The following is a 19,888-nucleotide window of genomic DNA, read 5'->3' on the forward strand; positions in this document are numbered from 1 at the left end:
CCATTCTCTCGGTTGCCTTTTAGTTTTGCTGATTGTTTCCTTTGCTGTGCAGAAGCTTTTTATTTTGATGAGGTCCCAGTCTGAGGACTGTCTTTATTCCATTGGATATTCTTTCCTGATTTGTCAAAGATTAGTTGGCCTTATGTTTGTGGGTCCATTTCTGGGTTCTCTATTCTGATCCATTGATCTGAGTGTCTGTTTTTTGTGCCAGTACCATACTGTCTTGATGATTACAGCTTTGTAATACAGCTTGAGGTCCAGAACTGTGATGCTTCCAACTTTGGTTTTCTTTTTCAGGATTGCTTTGGCTGTTTGGGGTCTTTTCTGGTGCCATACAAATTTTAGGGTTGTTTTTTCTGTGAAGAATGCTGGTGTTATTTTGATAGGAATTGCACTGAATATGTAGATTGCTTTGGGTGGTGTAGACATTTTAACAATATTTGTTCTTCTGATCCATAAGCATGGAATGTTTTTCCACTTTTTTTGTGCATCTTCTTCATTTTCTTTCATAAGCTTTCTATAGTTTTCAGTGTATAGATTTTTCACCTCTTTGGTTAGGTGTATTCCTAGGTATTTTATTGTTTTTGGTGCAATTGTAAATTGATTTCTTTCTGCTGCTTCATTACTGGCATATAGAAATGCAGTTTCTGTATGATGATTTTATATTCTGCGACTTTGCTGAATTCGTGGATCAGTTCTAGCAGGCTATTCATGGAGTCTTTGAGTTTTCCACATAAAATATCATGTCATCTGTGAAGAGTGAGAGTTTGACTTCCTCCTTGCTGATTTGGATGCCTTTTATTTCTTTGTGTTGTCTGATTTCTGAGGACTTCCAACACTATGCTGAATAACAGTCCTACCTAGATGTTTTATAGGTTGTTGTGAGGGATTAATAGCCTAATATATTTCAAAGTATTTGTAAAATATAAGTAGCCCTAGGCCTGCCGTTTTGTTTTAAAGTGAGCTCTGAGGAATCCCATTTGTTGTTTAGTTGTGGTCATACTGTTTTCCAACCATCCAAGGAATTGGGTGGGAATCACAGCAAGCATGTTGTGGGATTGCCTTAAAATCTCAGCATGTTTATTTTTTGGCCACCAGGAGCATCCAATCAAAAACACACCTGTACAAATTCAAAAAGCACTTGTCACTGGGTAGAGGAGCCACTGTGAAGTCAAGAACTACCACTGAGATAGAGGGCAGAAAAGGCAGGGAAGGGTCAGTCTGCTGTGCTTTTGATTTACCTTATATAACACATTCAAAGCATAGTTCATTTGCAGAGGCTTGTGCCACTAAAAATATTTCAAGTATAAAAACTTATAATAGTTATCTAACTAAAGTTGTCATTGAAAGCCATGTCTGTCATTTTATAAAAGAACCCATATCTGGGCTTGTTTCTGTAGCAACCACTGCTGCCTTCTGAGCTCAACCTGCCCTCAGGCCCATTCCCCATGGTGTCCCTATGTGTGAGCAATGCTAGGCCAATAACCAGCTGTTTATAATCTTTAAAATTGGCAAAACTCAGACTCCACACAAAAAAAACTGGAAGGGCATGGAATGCCTGGGTGGCTCAGTTGGTTTAGCGTCTGATTTTTGATTTAGGTTCAGGTCATGATCTCACTGTTAGTGAGACGGCCCCATGTTGGGCTCTGCTTGGGATTCTCTGCCTCCCTCTCTCTGCCCCACACTAGCTCACACACGCACACTCTCTCTCTCTAAATAAACTTAAAAACAAAAATGACTGCAAGGGCATAGACGTCACCCACACAGACCCTGCGGTATATGTATGTGTGCTGGTTAAAGAAGTCTCCTAGAGTACCATCACAGTGAACAATCGAGACATAATAACATTGTGAACTCACTGTGGACCCAGAAATCAAGTTGGTATTTTTGTCTTTAGATAAGACAATATTGTTGATTCTGCAAATGTGGCTTTTCCTTGGTCAAATTCATCGTTGATTCTAGCTAGAATTGGCAGGAGACGGTAGAATGTACCCATTCTAATTAGAGGACCTGGGTTCAAGTCCTCACCCTGGCAGATCCCAAAGGAATAATAATAATCTGCTTTGTCTAACTGGCTGGTATGTTGTGAAGAGAAAGTACGAGAGTATCAGCAGGTAATCTGTGTGAAAACACTAATGCTTTTACTAAGTGCTAGGCACTATGCTGACTGTTTCACATAAAATATCTTCGATTTTCCTGACAACTCTAGCGGTGGATATTATTATTATAATTCCCCTTTGGCAGATGAAGAAATAACTAAGGCTCAGAGAGGTTTAGTGACTGGTCCAAGATCCGCTTGTAAGTAACAGTCAGAACTCAGATCCAAGACTAACTCCTTGGCCTCAGCTCCTAACCAGCTCCTAAACACCTCCCTAACTGACCTAAAGTACGTTGTAAACTCTAAAGTGCTATGGAGATTTTATGTTTTTAACCTATAACAATTTACCTGTAGCACCCATCTCTCTTTCACAGGGCACCCTTCACAGTGATAATTTATTGAGGGCTCATTTGTAAACAGCACTGACAACATTGTGACATTTTATAGCTAAGAGTATTCCCATGGGAGATAGTCAGAGCTTCTAGCTTTGTCTCAGATTAGTGGTCAAGTCTTAAATATTCTCTTTGCTATCGTTTGGCAAGGTGTCTGCCCAGGGCATTCAGTCCACACCCCTGAACCTGGCAGTGAACTGGCGGTGTGAGCCAGCAAGCACTGACCTGCGCATAGATTACAAATACAATACGGATGCAATGACAACTGCGGTGGCCCTCAACAACGTGCAGTTCCTGGTCCCCATAGATGGAGGGGTAACCAAGCTCCAGGCCGTTCTCCCACCAGCAGTCTGGTAAGGAGACCCCAGTCCCCTTCCTCTTTATCAATGGGCTCTTTCTGGGCAAAGGGATCACAGACTTCTTAGCATTTGTGTTTCCTACAGGAGGAGATCACAGCAGGCCTATGTGTCAGGGTTCAGAGCAGGAAACAGCAACCATTCTGTTCTGTTATTTTAAGCAGAAAATGATTTAACACAGGGATTCAGATGCTCACACGATGGTGGAAGTGCTAGAGGAATAAGCCTTAGGCTGGATCTCCGAGAATGTTTCCCAGAACACTGCAGAACTGGCCTGCCAGGGAAGCTGCTACCTCAGCCACAACCAAGAAGCATAGATACCAGGAAGCTGCTCATGGAGCCATTGAATTCAAGAACTCACTGCTGCCATGTTGATCCAAGGATAAGAAAGTTCCTACCGGCACTGCCTTAACTACTTCTCAACACTCACAGAACTGGAGCCTGGGCTGTATGGAGCACTTTGTTAGAAGACCCCCACATCTCAGTTGGGTTACTGGCCAGCAGAAAACAGCCACGAAAGTGGCAGGAGAATGGCCTCTGCCTCCCTTCTATCCTCCAAATCTCAAGCAGTGCATGTAATTGGTAGACCCTAACATGCATCTAGGACCCTAACTACAGGGGTGTCTAAGAAATGTAGGGTTTTGTTTTATAGCCTTCTGAGCTATAAAAAGACACCACTAGAGAAGGTATGGGAACAGATACTGAATAGACACTGCGTACCGATAGCAGTTGTTAAAAAGAACTTGTTCTCTTAGAAAAAATTACTCTAGTTTTTCCATGTGATTCTTAGAAGCAAAAAGGAGAACATTAAAAAGAAAGTCAGCCATATGATAGCTCCAACTTAAGTTACCTGAATTAATTGGTTAACATTTCTCATCTGTGTTTTCAGTAGCTGTGTCAAATAACTGCCTGTCTTCTACATGTTTTCCTATCTGACAGTGTTGTGGCTAGTTACAATAAGGAACAGAAAAAAGAGAGAATTATAGATGGATGGATAGATGGATGCATGGATGGATGGATGGATGCATAGATAGGTACGTAGGTAGATAGATAAAGCATAAATTGTAGTTAACATTTTCAAGATTCATTTTTTTAAGTTAGCACTATCTAGAAAAAATATGGCATCCATTAGACAAAAACCTTTGCCTATGCAAAAGCCTTTTACCTATTTTATTTTTAGGAATGCTGAACAACAGAGAATATTGTGGAAGATTCCTGATATTTCTCAGAAGTCAGAAAATGGAGGTAATGTCATTGTAGGCTTATTTTAATTAATATTTAAGGCTGAAATAACTTCCAGGTATTAGAAAACTATTAGCAAAAATACACTTAGACTGAAAACAAGCAAAATATTTCACTTCACTTTGGTATATACTTATTTCAACCAATAAAAGCAAATAATTCCTGCATGAATCCTCTACTTCCCCTTTTCTGTCCACCCCCACATCAAACAGACTATTCTTCAGAGAAGTGCTTTTCATGAGACATGTTTTCATTTTGTATCAGACCTCAACTCTCCGCTAGTTTAGGTATTTCTTACTTTCTTGTGATATTAATCATAGCTTGGAAAATACATTGCCTTCCAAGTATCATGCTCCCAAATTTTGGAGTACCATTTGGCTGAGTTACACTTTCATCAGTGTGCAAAAAGGAGTTCCTTATAATATTTCATGATTAATTTCATTCATTACCATTTTGTCACTGAAACATATACTATTGTCTAGTAAGTTAGATTGTGTATGTTAACTTTTGAATACAATTTCCCAAACTATATCCATCATGTTGTGTTGACTGTTATCTTGTAATGATACTCTTTTCTTAGGGGTGGGTTCTTTATTGGCAAGATTTCAGTTATCTGAAGGCCCAAGCAAACCTTCCCCATTGGTTGTGCAGTTCACAAGTGAAGGAAGCACCCTTTCTGGTTGTGACATTGAACTTGTTGGAGCAGGGTATCGGTTTTCACTTATCAAGAAAAGATTTGCTGCAGGTAAGTGGGTATCCTGTGAGCTTCATTTGCAAAAATAGTGTTGCCGTAGCAACACTTGCTCATCTTCTTTCTTTTCCTCTTCCCCACTCCCAATCCCCATTTCTCATCCCAGTTAGAAAGCAAACCAATTATAGAATGAGGTAAAAATGGGATAATAAACTGGAAATCAGAAATTAAAAAGGCCCTGACTATTTATCATGCCTCTGGTTCTGTTTCTTATGCAGGGATGACCAGTCATTCCCATTATATACATGTATACACTACGGTTAATGGAGTAAATCCTACTTTTACATATATATATATATATATATATATATATATATATATATATATGGGCAAACAAAAATATATATATATATGGGCAAACAAAATAAATGCTATTTGCCTTTGAATTTACCTCTTAACTGAAAACTTTCTCTCCAACAGGACTTCATAGGTTTTAGACTTTTTAGGCATAGCTGAGATCTGAGAAGATCTATCTTTCACTTTAATATAAGTACCCTTAAAGAATCTAGGCCAGGTATCAGCAATGGTTGCCCATGAGCTGCAATGGCCGTGAGACAGGTTTTTGGCATATATAATAGTTGGTTGGCAAAGGAGTCCCCAATACTAGGATGATTATACTTATCAATGACTTGCTGGGATAACAAGGTATTATTGACTTGCTGGTTTTTATGCCTGCTATACTCGTGTAATTATCAGTTATAGCCCTTTCACTGTCAAAAATGACCCAGGTTATATGGTTACTATTCCTGTAACAAGTTGGGTTCCCACATCCGGGAACAAATCCTCCACCCTATCCTAAAATCTAAACCTCTGCAAAGGATTCATTCACGGAAATGTGAAAAGACAACTTGCTGGGCTGGGAAATTGAAAACTTAAAAAATTGCACATATTTGATACTAGTATTGCTCTCCTCAAGATGCAGCGATTAGCTTCTAGTGGTAGGGCAGGAAGAATAAAAATGTTGCCCCCATATAATTAATAGTCACGTTATGGAAGGTAACCTGTTGATATGTTGTTTTGTTTTGCAGGAAAATACTTGGCAGATAACTAATAAAATCATATGCAAGGATTTGGAGGATTCATATAATGGAGAACTGTTGTATGAGAAACAGGTTTTAATTTTGGTTTGATGAAAACAAACCAAAATCTGCACTCGGGATATATCTGCTGGAAATGTCAGTGATTTTCAGCAATGATTTCCCTCACACAATACCATGGTGACCAGTCTTACAGTATTTACTTCTAGGTGTAATATTGTTAATGGTTTTAAAATGTAATTATTGTATTTGTAAATTGTACTCATTCCAGTAAGGCAGTTAGACACTTGAGTTTTAGCATTTTACCATTCCTGAAATGGATGTAATTTCAACTGTGGTATGTAAATTTAATAGTAGTACTGTTGAATGGCACAATGCTTACAGAGGTAGATTGCATTTTGTCAATATATAAAATTTAAATATAATATTGATAGCTGTCATAAAGGGGGTGCCACATACAAAGAAAATTAAGTGGAACCAGGAAAAAAAAACTTCCTTTTCTTCAATCCTTAGTATGTTTTACTCTAGTGCTAAATAAAAATTCTATCTTCAAATATTTAGTGGGTTAAATTCAGAAACTATTTCAGAAAAAAAAATTCTAAAGTTACAGCATATTCAAGAAAAGCATTAATTACCACTTTTTAAAAAGCTTTTTTTTCAAACTGCAAATTTCATAAAAATGCAAACTGTGTAAACAGGACCTCTTATTTTTATAACTTGTGTAAAAAGGGAAAGCAATTCATATTTAAAGTTTAAGTATATGAAATCCTAACCAAGAGTAGAGAAGATGTTCAAGTCTTAACTTTGCCCCCCTCTCTCTACAGTTTAGCAAATGTGGAGATTTGCTGAATAATATCAGACTAAAGCCAAAATTGTGATTTTAAAATTTCAAAACTTTCCATAGGTGAACTGGTTAACAGCTTTTGCACAATTACTCTGAACAGAGTCTCTCCCATCTAGCATGGAGAATGGTCACATATCTTTCTCTTTACCTACAGGAATCAAAACACTAAGATTGAAATCTCAGAAAAAAAAAAAATTAGTTCCCTATTTAAGTCCAGAAGGAAAATTTTAATCATCATCATTTATATCATTTGGGAAGGAAAAAAAAAAAGCTTTATAAATGAGATTATGAGATTCTATCCACATTATTGTAGAATAAATTTCCTTTTGGCTAAGATTCATCATATGTAACTAACTATAAATCGTTGCCACTCTTAGGGAACCAGGAAGAGAGTTATCAAAAATTTATGTCATGATTTCATTGTTGCAAGGTGTGATTAAAACTGTAATTACTCAGTCTGGCCTCACACTGGGGGGATTCAGAATGGAGAAGCACTTCTTCAGGGGTGGGTCACAGTTGTAAAACCTGCCTCCTCTACCATCTGAAAATATAAAACTCCCTTTAAGTCATAGAGCTTTCTTTAAACATGAACCAATTCTTATTCTAAGTTACACTGTTAAATAACTGTAATTATTAAGCTGTTATATTTATCATTAGTTGTTAAGTTTTACATTCACTTATATTTGACAAAGAATCGTTAGCCCTTTAAATTTTAGAATCAAATTAAATTTTGTAAGTCTTACTTTTAAAAAAAGATTGTGACTGGCAATTGTTTATAGTGGAACTTTTTAAATTAATATTTGTACTTCTCAATCAGTGCTTGCTACCAAGAGAATGTTCAAAAAGGTCTGTTTCACCTCAGAAGAATTCCTACTATCCAAACACTCTCAGTTGGCTCCCCAAATAGTCTGGTATTGAAGTTTTTTGAACAAATTATTAATATACTCATTTTAAGTAAAGATACTCAATTTGATTTTGAAACCAAAATAGAAAATGCAAACTTTTCACTCCCATAAAACATAGGGAAAACTTCAAACACTGAAACCAATGGAGAATAAGCAGATAGTTGTAGGTAAGATAATTGAGAATTATCCAACATACAAATATAAAAATGCGTTTTTAAGGAATTCATGAGAAAACATATTGAATATCATTAGTACAAAGCATATTAAAAATGTGTAAATATTACTGGTTCTTATGTCTTGCTCTTTATATTTTATTTTATATAGTTCTAGCGTGAATTAGTAATTAAGCACAATGGTTTTTTTTTCAGAGTAATTTTGTTGATATTGTAAAAAATATAATTTAAAACATAGATTACAATAATTTCTAACATTATTCAAATGTTTCCAGGAACTAAATTTGAAACTATAGAGATCTCTTATGATCCCTTAATTAGGTTTTGTGAAACAGGATGAAAGTCATTGGCTTCATAATCATTAAACTTTCAATAACCAGAACCTCATTAGAGAATACATCCCTTCTCCTTTCAGAAAATAGGTCAAAGAATAACACAATAAACTCATATCAGGGATTTAGATTCTGGTGGGCTTTTTTTCAAACTTATAGTTTATACCTGTTATACCTGTATCTATAGTACTGTACAATAGGAATTCACATTAGGAAAAATAATCCTAGACAATGCAAGAGTCTCTGCCATTGAAAAAAAAAAAACCACAACAACATTAAGTCAGGTTCATTATCAGTTCCTAAAATTAAACAAAATGGGCAAGTATATAGTAATATTTTCAATACCAGGGGTTAAAATAAAAAGCAAGAGTTCTCATTAACCAGAACACCATTTCCTGAGATTTATGATTTTAAAAGTTTCTGTTCTAACAAGATAGAAAGTATGAATAATATTGCTTTATTTTGACAACATGGAAAGTATGTTTTTCTTTTTAAAATAAATTCCATATTTTCTTGATATTTTTAAAATAAATTCTTATTAAGAATTAGTCTGAATTTTACCATAGTTGGAATTTATAATTCCTAAGAATTAAATTTTTAATTATTTTTAGAGCTCTGTTCTTCTCTACACTTACAGCCAAACTGAAAAGTCACTGTATGGTATTTGGGAACATATTTAACCTATAGAGAAAGAATGTCGACATTTCAAATGGTTTTCAGTAAATAGAGATGCTTTATTTTTGTTTTTATGTATTTTTACTCAATCTTAATCTGCAAAGTGTTTGAGGCAATAATTTTACACATTGTCATTTCTAAATCTTCTTTAAAGAAGCCTGGTAACTACATTAACTCTACCACTAACTCCTGCTGTGTGATGTTGGACAAGTCACTACCCTTCTCGGTTTCTCATCCTTAGAATGAAGGATTGGGATTGCCAGTGATTTTCAAGCTTTTCTTAACAGCAGGACTTTTTTCTACTAAAGTTGCACATGGAATTCTGTTAGACAAAACAGTTCAAAGCCATGAATGAGTTCCTTCAGCAGTTTAAATCTGTGCCCCCCTCAACCAACACTATTTCAACACCATCATAACGTATCAACAATCTATAAAATTTTTCCCGCCTCTGAAGTTCCATGATTCTACTAGACTCAGATGGATCCACTTGGGGGGGTTCATAAGAAAACTTGTACAATCACAGTGATTGACTGATGTATAATAAAAATTTATACTTACTGGAGTGCTTACCATATACCAGTCAATATAGATATTAGCTCATTTAATCCTTATATCAACCCAAATGTTGTAGGTACTCTTTTTAATTCCTATTTTACAAATGATGACACTGAGGCTTAGATTAATTAATTTGCCCAAAGTGACACAGAAGCTGGAAGTAACCCAGTTATCTTGACTGCAGAGGGAGCCGCTGGCCAGTTTTGCTTGTTCATTCTGGGAAATAAATTCTAGATATTCCATTTGAATCGTAAGGTTAAAAGGTGCTATGAAAAATTAGTATCAAAATATGGGTAATTCTAATAGCAAAATTGTTGGAAAAGAGTATGTTTCTCAAATTATGACTTTTGGACTGTTTGCATTAACATTCATTTAAAGGACAATGATTTTGGCTCAGTCACCACCACATCCCCAGAGCTTAGAAGATAGTAGCACATCAATAAGTTTACATTGAATTAATAAATCTCTAGGGATACTATTTAGTAATATGTATTTTGACAAGCACCCAAATTTTGAGAATCACTGCCCTAATAGGTCTCTGAGGTCCTTCTTAGTTATGACATTTTATCAGATTTTAGGCATTAACTGTAAGTCAAATACCACTTTTCTAGTGAGCTTATTTTTTCACTCAGTCCATTTAACTTTCTCCAATCTTAAAAAAAAAAAAAAAAGATTCAGGGCTTTTTCTAGAGTTGCTTAGAGTTCTCCTGTTATGCTATCTCTGTGTCAAAGTGGCTTGAAATTCATTCTCTCATTTTCATATTTCTGTCCTTTTCATCAATGTCTTAAAAGAGTAAGAGAAACTGTAGGGAGACCACAAGTTCTCACTCATTGCAAATACAAAGTCCTAATGAATGTCTTCCTCCTTGCAAGAGACACTCAGACAGATATGTAACTTGTGAGTTGACCCTATTTATTTTGTAGGTCTTTGAACTGGATGCTGTATAAGCATGGACTGGTGTCATTCTATAGGAGTTGCACCAATCATTTTTATTTTTCCTTTATTTTTTTTCCGAAATAACCACGCTGTCAATTAAATTTGAATGACACAGTAAAATGTGCAGATATCTACTAAGAAGATGAGTTGTGGAGTTTCCAATTTTTTAAGCCTTCTTTTTCCTTAGATTGTGCATTCAGCAAAATCCCATTCAGTTTAAATATATTCATTTTGCTACATGGTTTTTTGACCAGCAATTTTTTTCAATGCAAGTATAATTTTGTTATGATATCAAAAGGTGGGTGATCTCTAAATATTGCTTCAAAAGTTAATATAAGTAAAAATGATGTTTCCTTGAAATAAGTCAAATTAAATTGTTGATACAAATGGACAAATTAATCTTTGTTACATTGATTAAAGAGTGTTCCGATGATCCCCCCCTCCCCACTACCTTTTACTATGTGCACTTCTGTCTTGAGGCTTTATTGGATTTTCCTGCTTCTTTTGTGGGTTTTTTTTCCCATTTAGCAAACAGCATCTAAATGCCATTCCCTCACTCATGAATTAAACATGGACGCCATTACATTATATTTTGTGCATGGAGTGTATGGAGGAAAAATGAGGTAGGAGTCCTATATTTAAATCTCCAAATATTAAAAAACAAACAACAACAAACGAAAACCCACTAGCTTTTCTTTATGTCATTGCTTTGATGTTCTGTCGTCTTCTGTAGGCTAGAGTTGCAATTTTAATATCTAATTCAAACTGAAATATTCTTCTTGAAGGAATGTCAAATTTTCGGGTCTATTAAAGTGATCATGGTCATACCTCTTCATTATCCCTCATGTTTAATATCTGATTTCTATCTTCAATGAGTATTCTTGTGAGAGAAAGGCACCTCCTTATTGACATTCACCATAAGTATAATAATTTATTCTCCACGTATAACTTCTAAAGTTATTTTTCCTTTGACTTATAGTATTTTTGATTGTCTCCTTCTATCCCTAGGATAGTAGATTGCTTGTTCTAAATACATCTTTAAGCTTATAAGAACAGATGTTTCAATGAGAAGCAAATATATTTTTATGTGTCACTTGAAACTGAAAGAAAAATAAGTAATGGAAACTTCTACTGCATTCACCTATATTCCAGTATTTTCCAAATTGTGTCCCGGTCTACTGGTTCTGACAAATGTTCACAGTGGCCTGCGAATACATGATCCTATGCCATAGTCCCGACCCCTCGGACATTGATAATAAAGGTCAGTGTTTTAATGAAGCTTAAGAAAGTTATTAAATCACAAAAACACTTTTTTTCTTCCCAAACACACCTTGAAGAAACTTGAGAAAAGTTTTCTTTTTAACACCAGCTAACATATCCTTCAAGGACTGCAAATAATACAACCAGGAATGTTTTGAAAGGATGCTTCTGGGTCTTTGAAAAATCCCTACCATTTCAAATCAATTAGTATTTATTTTAAGTTTCATTAGTATATCTTAGTGAATTTAACTTTATCCCCTAAAATATTCAAAATAAAACAATGAAGTTGTTTTAGTATATTAATTTTTTAAGTATCATGTTTAAGGTCTGTACTAATGACCAGCACATCAGGCTGCCATCTGTTGAAAACAATCCAAATTCCTTACAGAGTGGAATTACTGCTAATGGACAACCTTTGATAATATTTTATTAAACAGCTTTAAGAAATTGAATCATGGTATCTCAACACTGACAGCATTTTTACATAATCTTGTTAGAAACTATGTAAAAACATTTTTTTAAATGAGAGGGATACATTATTTAGCAAGGATTTTGCAGAACTGGACACTCTATTAATAAGCATTTTACAGTTCTTTTTTTTGCTATGCTTTATTTTGCAAATCAATTGTTTTTACTCAAAATCAGCAAAATTCCTTTAAAAAAATTCCTGGACAAACCGATTCAGAATAAAGCTGAAATCACTTTACACTTCTCTAAATATAGCTCAATTTTTAATTCATTCAGAGTTTGTGAATCAGCTTGATAGATGACAAGCCATTTATCATTTTAAAATATTCCATCGAATGAGTGTATCATGTGAATGTTAATTCCATCTCATTTGTTCAGCTGTATATTACTTCATTGACATTTTCTCCACCTTTTGTCTTTTTTTGGCAAAACTAATGCTTAGTGTTATTCATACATACATGATTACTTTAAACTATTTTAAATAATACACCAAATAACTATCGCTGGGATCACTGTCCCAAGGTCCAAAGCCAGATTGTTTTCTTTTCCTTGTGAGAGGTGATAGGATGATAGTTCTTATAGCTGTGTTGGTTTTGCAGGTCAGTATTGAATTCTTGCTTTGTTAAATGGATGTGCATGAAAGAGATTGGCTCCTGTCTGATCTGTCTGTTTCTCTCTCAATTTAAGAGAGTTGGAAAATTGCTGTTGAATACATTTTCTGGAAAAAGCCAAGTGTTGGTATGATGATATGCTAATCTTATCTATGAGTAGAGCTTCACTACAGGCTAAGCAGTCATTTATAGAGCTGGCTTTTTTTTAACTGTTTGAATATTGTTGGGTTTCAATATACAATTTTTTTTAATTTTTCACTTTCCGTAGGAAAAAAAATCTGTGAATGAAATGATCAGATTTTAATGTTCATGCCTACTAAGTGTCATCCATTTTGTTTTTTTACTTTAACAATAAGAGAGATTAGGAAAAGAATGTCAGAGAAATTTTCCTGTGTTTCTAAATGTAATAAAATTCAGTCAGTTGTCTTTCTTAAGGAAAACACTGTTCGTATATACTTGAATTTCAGTTGGTGGTAGCCTTTATTTAGAATTCCCCCCATGATCTTTATAGCAACAGTAAGCTGAATTTCTTTATGACCTGTACGGAGTATATAATTTCACAAAATTCCTTGAGCATAAAATATTTATAAAAAGACATTGTGGATTAAAATACTCAAGTATATTTTTTAAATCTTGTTAAAAAGTTGATGCCTGGCTCTTTTTCCTACGTGTTGTAATTCAACAGAGAGTACTTTTATTCCCATAGCCGTTACTGCTTTGTCTATGATGAAAGCTTTACTGCTTCTGCGCTGTGCTCAAGAGAAACAGCAAAAGAAGCAAGGGCTGGCTGCAGCAAAGCTCGCTGTTGAGCAATGGTGATGTGAATGTGTAGTACTGATTTCTTGAAGATAATCATGAGAACATTTTAACGTTACTTGCCTTATGAGTTAGAAAAGGTGTGGATATCATTTTTTTGGTAAATAATGATTTTTACAAATGTTTTTTCTGTCATAATTTTCCCGATCACCCATTTCACAAATCCTGAATATGCAATTATTTATCATGACACATTACTGCAACAAGGGTTCCCGTTTCAGAACAAAGTTTAATTATACATGAGATCAAGATGAAATATCTGAGTAAGTTGTTATTTACATGTGATTTTTTTTTCTGAAAAATAAATGAAAACTCTAAAAATAAATTGAGTTGTGAACCTCTTTTATCAGCAGCCGCTTAAAATTTTATCATATTTCTGGAAAGTGCTGTCGCATGTTTAGGGTGGGCAAAGCGGGCGAAAGGTTTGGCACAGTGCAAAAGTTTTAGAGTTGCACAAATCCAGCTCCGTGATTTAACTACAGGCTTGAGCATGCTACTCAATGATTCTTCATTCTTATCTTAAAAAAAAAAAAAAAAAAAAATGGAGTTAATGTCCCTTTATCATGGGGCCAACGAACAGTTTAAATGAGATAATCTTTATCAGTCACCTAATAGTTCCTGCCTACTATATAGTAGACACTCAATAAACAATCCTTTCCTGTTCTTATTTATGAATAGGGATTGGGATGGAACCAGAACACTTTACTGATCTTTCTCTGGCTCTACGGTTACCCCAGTGTATTGCTATTGTAAGCTAATGCTGACTGCACTGAGCACTCAATCAAGGGACATGTGCCAAGCTAGTGACTTAGAGGCATTATTTTATTTCTATCTCCAGTGATTGTGCACTATGTAAGGTTCTTTCAAGGGTTTGGTTTGTTTGCTTTGGGTTGAGGGAAGGAGCCTGGAGTTAATTATTAAGGAAATTAAGGACGAAGGGCCTATTAGATACGGCAGGTGGGTCCTCAAGCCCAAACAGCCTCCATTTCAAAGCTTCTTAAACTTTAAGAGGTTGGGAAGAGAATTGTTAAGGAAAGTGAAGGAGCCGTATTTGCAAGGCACACGAGATAAATCCATACGCTGCACGGCCCTGCGCATGTTATTTAAGATCTCAGAATCTCAATTTTCTCTATCTGTCAAAGGTTAACAACCTTCCCTTGACAGAGTTGTTGGGACAACTAAATAAAAAGGAAGTTGTTTTCCAAGTATCTGGTAAATATTAGCTCTCAACAAATTATCCCTCTGATGGCGTATCTGTACCTTGCAGCCTCAGGGATCTGGGAAAGCGAAGGGGGGGCTCTACTTTCTCTCTGTGCCTCAGATTTCCTGCCCCAGGAAACCGCACTCCTGCCCTTGGCGTTCAGGGAAAAGGGACCTGGATGAGGGCTCCGTGGGCTGCTGCTTGGGTCCCAGAGGACCTCGCCGTAGGATGAACCGGTTTCCTCCAGCTCACAGCCACCCCGGGGCACAAACGGGCTCAGGGCGTTCTCCGCTGGGCAGAGACGATGAGATCCTTAATCCTTAGGGCAGCTCAGAGGACCACGCAGCTACTATGCCCCTCCCCGGGCGGGCAGAGGAGTCTGTTTGAGGAAGTCACCCTGGAGACCGGGCGCGGAGCACACGGGGAGTGCGCGGGCGGCCGCAAGCGGCCGCAGGCGGAGGGAGACGCGGGCGGCGGCAGCCTCGCCTTGCGCCCAGGCTCCCGCTGTGGAGGAGAGGGAGGTCCAGGAGGCCCCTGGCGGAGCCGCGGCTCCAGCGCTGCGGTGGGTAAGCGCTCACTCTCCGCGGCGCCTGGGGGTGGGAGCGGAGAAGATACAGCAGGTGGAAGGGTTGCCGAGGAGGGAGGGCCCTGTGGTAAGAAATGGCCTGTCTGCGCTGGCCTTGGCCTCCCTGAAGCCTACCCCTTCTCCTCCCCACGACAAATGGGAGAAAGTGGCCCCAAATCACTGGAAGTAAGTCTTGGCCTTTCATCCCCACCCCATCCACCCCCCTCCCCCTTCGGACCTCCTGCATGTCTGAGCTTTGGGGTGATGCCTAGTACAGAGCTGGCCAGCTTGGTCTGCTCCTTGAGAGCGATGAGTACTCTGCAGTCTTCCTGAGGCCCGGCAACACTGGGCGGCCACACCCCTGGGGACCTCTAGATCCCAACTCTGGAAACGAGTGAGCAGACCAAGGTCTGTCTGTGTCACTTTGGATCAGAACCTGAATGACCCGCTTAATGAGGTTCAGTGTGCCCTACCACACGCATAGACACATGTAGGCACTCACAGTCATACACAGACATACACACAGACACTTATACACACAAGCATACACAGATGCCCACACTCACACACCACATACACACAAGACGCACACCCACAGTCAGTACACAGACACAGAGCACACAAAGGCTCACACACAGGCACACAGGCACACACTCACTTGGGTGCACAGATAATAGCTCATACACACAGGGGCACACACGGTACACAAAGGCACACACTTACACCCATGTACACCGATACTCATACACACAGCCTCACACACTCATGCCCACACAGGCACACACCCACAGACACATGCACAGGCACACACTCACAGAGGGATGCTCACGCTCATGCACACACTCACACAGGCACACAATCACACACACACCCCTCACTGCCTCCCTTCCAGCACACAATACCTCTGCCAAATCTGTGTGCCCTTTGCCTCTCTACTCTGCCGCTGATCACGCTGAGGTTTTTAGATTGTATACTTGTCTGCCCTACCCATTCAACTGCCAGCTCCTTGAAAGCAGGGACTCTGTTTTAGTTCTTTTTAGTGTCTAGGACAGTGTCTCCTTATTCGGGCTCTCAGATTTACAGATTATAAAATAATTTAAAATGACTATAAATTTCTATGTAGGCAATAGAGCAGTAGACCTACAGTCTAAATTCTGGGAATCCATTCCTACTGGCAGCTTTTTGACAAGCATTTGAGAAAAGGAAGTAGGTTTTCTAATAAAATACTTTGCTTAAGGTTAAGTTCTTTGTGCTGTATACAAAGTAAATCTCTTTGGCTTGAAAAAAAATACCCTTTGGGGAAGACAATTTTAATTTTTAAAGTACTAGCAACAGCAACACCTATTAATTAGCCAACTTTTATCAGGATTAATTTGGGGGGAGGCAATAAAAAATATTGCTTTCTGACGTGGAATATCTTTCTTCCACACATGGCTATCATTTCTCAGTGACTTAACCTCTTCTGCTATTAAGCATTTAGCTGAAGCTTAATATCTGCTTATGTGAATTATACTATTGCATAGATAAAAGTTAGAGGAGTTATCATATTTCCAATTATACTGATCAGAATAACAACATGTACTCTTTACTCTCAAGGAAAGTGCACATCGCCATTCAAAAATTGTAGAAGACTATTTTGTGTTTTTTGTAGTTTTAAAAATTTTTTTAATGTTTATTTATTTTTGAGACAGGGAGAGACAGCATGAATGGGGGAGGGTCAGAGAGAGAAGGACACACAGAATCTGAAACAGGTTCCAGGCTCTGAGCTGTCAGCACAGAGCCTGATGCGGGGCTCGAACTCACGGACCACGAGATCATGACCTGAACCAAAGTCGGATGCTTAACCGACTGAGCCACCAAGGCGCCCCTATTCTGTGTTTTTTAATAGAATGAGTCTCTGTGTTACACTAACTAAAATGTTTTCAGATCTTCCATCTGCTATTTTACAAAGTTGCTTTCCATAGGCTATGATGATGTCAGACATTGCTAAAGACAGAATGGCTCATTCTGTGAAGAAAAGGGGAAGTATGTCTTCTCTAAGTGGTCGAGAATTCTGGCAGAAAGAACTTCACAGGTGCACCAAAAAGTGAGTAACTGAATGTCTAATAACCTAAGTTTGATTATTGAGTAAACCGATTCATAATGCTTACCAGAAGAAACAAATTCCTCTGGGACATAAAAAGGGAGAAAATGGTCAAGTACAACATTCGGGTCACCTTTTGGGGCTATATTTTACAAAAGAAAGAAAACGAGAGTGAGAAAATCTAAGTGATATGTTGATTCCGGCAGCATCTTTTTACTATTTCAAGGAGCACCCCGAAAAAATCATCTAATCAAAAGAAATGCCATATGCGATGTGGATAAGCTGCATCTTACATGTCTCTTAAATTCTTCTCCTCAATATCATATCAATGAATAGATTTTGCATTTTACAATCTCTCTCTATATAGGGTATATATACATATATATGATGCATTTATCATTGTTTTATACAAATTTCGTGATGTATTTTCAATAGTTTCCCTTTAAATGGCTGCATAATACTTTGTCTGTTTATAATTCTGGGCTAGTTAGCCATACCCCAATTCTTGGGCATTTTAAGTCTGTTTCCACTTTTTTTTTCTTTTTCACTATATAATAAGTTTCTGCTTGTTTTCTTTCCAGAAGTATGGTTAGTGGGTCAAAGGGTAATAAGTACATTTTTTTGGCTCTTGATGCATATTGCATTTGCTCTCTTAAAAAGATTAATTAATTTTTAATACTTGCATGGCATTTCTTTTTGACTGCCATTGGGAAGAAAACAAAGCAAGTTATCTGACGCAGAGGTCAATGAATTTATATAATAGACTTTCTTTCTTAACGATTTCTGTGGGATTGGAGGATGTGGTATAGAAATCCCCATGGTTTGGGCAGCAAGAGCTGGTGTGTTCTGTGGAGCAGAAACCAGAAAACCTGGAATAGATTTGCATTGTAATTCTGAAATCAAATCTTTCCACTTTCAGAGTGTATTAATGTACTTATTTAAAAGTCCGCTTTCCAACCCTGATGTTTGTGGATTACAAATACAGCCTTTTTCACAGATAGGAGATGTAATGGAGTAGCAATCTCATCTAATGTCAGAAGTAAAGCTGGGGGAAATATTAACTTCAACAACGTTTGCTTCTGACCCTAAGCCCTTTTGGCTGCTAGTCCCAATTTAAGTGTAAGAGGTTTTTGTTCTTTTCAAATTTGTATTTACGTTCTAGTTAGTTACTATAGAGTGCAATATTGGTTTGAGAAATAGAATTCAGTGATTCATCACTTACATACAACACCCAGGGCTCATCATAAACAAGTGCCCTCCTTAATGCCATCTAGCCATCACCCATCTAGCCCATCCCCCACCCGCTCTCCCTTCATAGCCCTCAGTTTGTTCTCTATCTTTAAGAATCTCTTATGGTTAGTGTAAGCGTTCTTTATAAAATTATTTTAAAATAACTGTTAGCTTAAATTCAACTTTTTTCAAGAAAATATTTATAATATAGGGCACCTGGGTGGCTCAGTCAGTTGAACATTCAACTTTGGCTCAGGTCATGATCTCACGGCTTGTGAGTTCAAGCCCTGCGTCAGGCTCTGTGCTGACAGCTCGGAGTCTGGAGCCTGCTTCGGATTCTGTGTCTCCCTCTCTCTCTCTGCTCCAACCCCACTCTCTCACTCTCAAAAATAAATAAGCCTTTAAAAAAAAGGATATATTTATAATAGTCTAACATAAATCATGTTTCTGCAATTAAAAAAAAAAACCTGCTCTTATCTAAAGACTAAACTGTCATTCCTATTTGCATCTTTTTCATTTACATCTTCCCTTTCAAGGAAAATTAGAAAGTCATATAGAATCAGAACATGGCCAAATTTAAATAATTAGGGAGCACTCTTTTCTAAGTTTATTTATTTATTTATTTGGGGGTGGGGGGAACCCTGCACATGAGTGGGGGAGGGGGAGAGAGAGAAGGTGAGAGAATTCCAAGCAGGCTCCAGACTCCGAGCTGTCAGCACAGAGCCCCACAAAGGACTGGAGCTCACAAACACTGAGATCATGACCTGAGTCAAAATCAAGAGCCCGTTGCTTAACTGACCAAGCCACCCAGGTGCCCCTAGAGAGAGAGCATTCTTTTTCAATTGATGAAATATAAATACAAATCAAAAGTAACAAAAATACAGAAATCATATTACCAACACATTAGGGTAGATTTTTCACTAGCTATCATTTAATCGATAATTTTATTGATGTATTTCAAAGTTAGAAATTTGAACGCTCAAAACATTCAGGAAGGATCCTCTACTTTAATACTTTTTCCTTAAAAGTCAAATGACCAGCTTCCAAATACCTTTGCAAATGCAGAGGCCATTTGGGAGGCTGCATCCTGTGCTCTAACTCCTATGTACTCACTGAGACCAGACTGCAAGTGATTTTCCTTTACAAAATGAGTCTTCACGTACTAGAAAAATTCGAAAGCTCAGTGGCTATCAAATGAAGACATTGTTTTGAATTTGCAGTTTTATGGGAAAGCACATACCTTTCATTTGAAAGTTATTTAAAAACAATTTTTGATTAAACTGATTTCAGTAGTATAAAGCCTACCCTGAAATATGCTCATTTTTTATGTACATTACCTCATTTAATCTCCCCAGCA

The 19,888-nt window shown here is 37.2% G+C and overlaps 2 protein-coding genes across 37 annotated transcripts in view; both read left to right on the forward strand.

The window, feature by feature from the left end:
- SGIP1 (SH3GL interacting endocytic adaptor 1) overlaps window positions 1-10,973 on the forward strand; it is a 206,119-nt gene extending 195,146 nt beyond the window's left edge. For 35 of the 36 annotated variants that reach the window (XM_040470530.1, XM_040470529.1, XM_040470535.1 and 32 more), the window contains 4 exons: window positions 2,641-2,843; window positions 4,027-4,091; window positions 4,669-4,833; window positions 5,868-10,973. In XM_040470530.1, coding sequence (XP_040326464.1) covers window positions 2,641-2,843; window positions 4,027-4,091; window positions 4,669-4,833; window positions 5,868-5,890 — 456 coding nt within the window. In that variant the 3' untranslated portion in view covers window positions 5,891-10,973. Of the gene's footprint in view, window positions 1-2,640; window positions 2,844-3,785; window positions 3,892-4,026; window positions 4,092-4,668; window positions 4,834-5,867 lie in introns of those variants that run through there. The other variant, XM_040470548.1, reaches the window with a different exon arrangement.
- Window positions 10,974-13,874: 2,901 nt separating this feature from the next.
- The window catches only part of DYNLT5 (dynein light chain Tctex-type family member 5), a 30,917-nt gene continuing 24,903 nt past the window's right edge, over window positions 13,875-19,888 (forward strand). The window contains exons 1-2 of the mRNA XM_040470565.1: window positions 13,875-15,219; window positions 17,183-17,304. Of these exons, the coding sequence (XP_040326499.1) occupies window positions 17,186-17,304 (119 nt within the window). The 5' untranslated portion in view covers window positions 13,875-15,219; window positions 17,183-17,185. The remainder of the gene's footprint in view (window positions 15,220-17,182; window positions 17,305-19,888) is intronic.

The sequence above is a fragment of the Herpailurus yagouaroundi genome, unplaced genomic scaffold (assembly GCF_014898765.1).
Source record: "Herpailurus yagouaroundi ecotype Mexico unplaced genomic scaffold, PumYag 77, whole genome shotgun sequence".
Classification (NCBI taxonomy): domain Eukaryota; kingdom Metazoa; phylum Chordata; class Mammalia; order Carnivora; family Felidae; genus Herpailurus; species Herpailurus yagouaroundi.